Here is a 2,762-nt window from a genome sequence, read left to right as displayed (position 1 = left end):
CCCTCTTTTTTCTCTTATCCTTATAATTACTGTCTCCATTTCTATTTTCTTAATTTAGTTTTCGTTTTCTCTCTTTATATACCCCCACCAAAATATACTTTGAAAAACACAAACAACACTTTGAACTAAACCAATAAAAAAAAAAAAAAAAAAAAAAAAAAAAGAGTTTTTTTCATCCAAGAAAAGGCTAATTTCGTAAGTTCCTATGTACTCTTTTTTTATTCTTTTGTTCTTTTGGCCTTTGACTACACTACCCCATATAAGTTTGTGCTACATTTTATACATGCAAGTTTTTTTAAAAATATTATTTTAAAATTTATTTGTATTCATAATTCATTAATTTACCATAGAACACTCTTAAGACGCCAAATGTACCCCTCTCGTGAGCTAGCCTTGGGATTATGCTTTTAATAAGTGATAGAGAATATACACAGAATATTATCCTTCATGTGATCCCATGTTTAGGATATATTAGCTGTATTTTATTAGATGATATCTTCTATGATACCTATCTATCTTTTTAGATATCTCTAGAATATTTAGTGTATATTCTTAATCAAGAAGAAAAACCCCTTTTGATTTTATTAGCTCAAAATCCCTTTTGATTTATTACCTTGCAAAATTGATTTATTAGATAAAAAATCCTTTTTGATTTATTTATTTTGATTAATTAAATAAAAAAAAAAACCTTTTGATTTGTCGGATAAAATTCCCTTATTAAATAAGAATCCCTTTTGATCTGTTGGATAAATTTCCCTTGTTGGATAAATTTCCCTTATTAGATAAAAATCCCTTTTGATTTATTAGATAAAGAAATATCTCCCTTTAATTATTTTTAATATCAATAAATCCACTGAAATTTTAATTTTTTTTTTTTAAAAAATAGAAATAATTCTATTAGAGAAAAAAAAAAAAATCAAAAGAGATATTCTTCAGAGTCACAAAAATTATGTGGGGAAACAAACCGTGTGGGACAGTGATCATTAGGCGAAATGAACGCAATTACATACCTACTTTTTTTTTATTTATTTATTTTTTTATTTTTAAAAAAATATCTAATTATCCTATTATATGTACTAAATCCATTATTCCATTATAAATAGAACCTTCTCTAAGACTAATTAAATCATCCATTTCACAAACCAAACACATTATTCCTAGTTTTTCTAAATAATTATTATAATCTCTAAATTCTCTCTTTTTTATTTAAGGAAAAACAAGTATGTCTGGAGAACACCACCACCACCACCTCTTCCACCACAAGAAGGATGATGATGAGAACAACACTCCTGTGGAAGCTGTTGTCTTGACTGACTCCACCACCTATCCCGACACCGCTTACAGCAGTGGATACACCGAGACCACTACCACCGCGGTTGTCGGGTCCGACGATAAGGACTATGAGAAGGAAGTGAAGCACCACAAGCACAAGGAGCATATGGGTGAGCTTGGTGCTGTTGCTGCTGGTGCCTTTGCTTTGGTACGTACTTCTTTTATTTTATTTTATTTTCTACGTAACGTGGTGTTTTACGTAATTAACTATCCTTTAGTAATTGGATTGTTCGACCATTCAATGGGGTATAATAATAAAGTTATCACGCATTATTAATTATTATTTGATCGAGCACTAGTGAGAAATTTAATCGGACATTTTAAAATTATTATTAAATTAATATACTTGACTATTGTTATTGAACACAGGTTGGAAGGATGAATCACCACTTGTACTTATTTTTTAAAATTGATCTCGGACGCACTAACATAGCCTCTTATATTCTTACATTTATAATTGGTATTAAAATTTGATACCACAATGTGACAATTATTGCACGATTAATCTGTCCAATTAAATATAAATTCAATTTGCCTCTACAACTTTTTTTAAAAATATATTATAACTAATTATAAAGGTTTAGTTTAAAACATATTGAATTTTTCTTATCATTGACTTTTTATAGTGAAAAAATATTGACTGTAGTATATTTGTGTGACAATTGTAGCATGAGAAGCATAAGGCGAAGAAAGACCCGGAGCATGCTCACAAGCACAAGATTGAGGAAGAAATCGCGGCGGCTGCTGCAGTCGGGGCTGGTGGCTATGCATTCCATGAGCACCATGAGAAGAAGGAAGCCAAGGATGAGCAGAAAGAGCATGAAGGAAAGCACCACCACCACCTCTTTTAAGTCAATTGAGCCTTAATTTAATGAACATTTTATTAAATTTGTTCAATATTAACTATTATATGCTCTACTATTTCTTTGTGTTTTAGCTCTATAATGGCTTTGTAATTGAGATGATTAATTCGGTTTTTATATCCGGTTTCCGTTTCTCATGTAATATATATAATCGTTTATAATAAAATTTACTAATAATTTTCATAAATTTGATCAATTTGCTTTAATTTTACTCATTTTCTCTTAGGACTTTTTTATAATGGACTATATTTTATGACAAGTTTTACTTGTACATGTACATCTCCACCTTGTTTGTTTACACTTTTGTCCTTTACTTGTTGGTCGTAATAGTGAGAAATAGTGTGTTGTGTTTGATTAAGATGGGGAATAAATTTGGAATAAAAGACAAGTTACATGGATAAACAATACTTATAAATGACTAATTTCATACCAATAATTAATTACTTCTTCGTCACTCTATTCATAATCAATGATCCATTGGTCTATTGGCAAAAACTAAGAGCTTGTATATTTGTATGGCATAGGACATGGTTAGTATCACTGAAATATTCAATTGTACTATTTGGT

The 2,762-nt window shown here is 29.6% G+C and overlaps 1 protein-coding gene across 1 annotated transcript; it reads left to right on the top strand.

The window, feature by feature from the left end:
- The first annotated feature begins 1,121 nt into the window (after window positions 1-1,121).
- On the top strand, window positions 1,122-2,391 carry LOC145639129 (uncharacterized). Its single transcript, XM_081690294.1, has 2 exons — window positions 1,122-1,480; window positions 2,001-2,391. Exons 1-2 carry the CDS (start codon window positions 1,223-1,225, stop codon window positions 2,181-2,183), a joined length of 441 nt encoding a protein of 146 aa, XP_081546420.1. The 5' UTR covers window positions 1,122-1,222; the 3' UTR covers window positions 2,184-2,391.
- The last annotated feature ends 371 nt before the right edge of the window (window positions 2,392-2,762 follow it).

The sequence above is a fragment of the Chenopodium album genome, chromosome 7 (genome assembly GCF_948465745.1).
Source record: "Chenopodium album chromosome 7, dcCheAlbu1.1, whole genome shotgun sequence".
NCBI classification, from domain to species: domain Eukaryota; kingdom Viridiplantae; phylum Streptophyta; class Magnoliopsida; order Caryophyllales; family Amaranthaceae; genus Chenopodium; species Chenopodium album.
This window is presented reverse-complemented; position numbering and strand designations above follow the sequence as displayed.

Excerpts from the sequence above, each read along its gene's own strand:
- LOC145639129 (XM_081690294.1), top strand. The coding sequence starts at position 1,223 with ATGTCTGGAGAACACCACCACCACCACCTCTTCCACCACAAGAAGGAT. Across the intron at positions 1,481-2,000 it reads CTGCTGGTGCCTTTGCTTTG|CATGAGAAGCATAAGGCGAA; the intron begins GTACGTACTTCT and ends TGACAATTGTAG.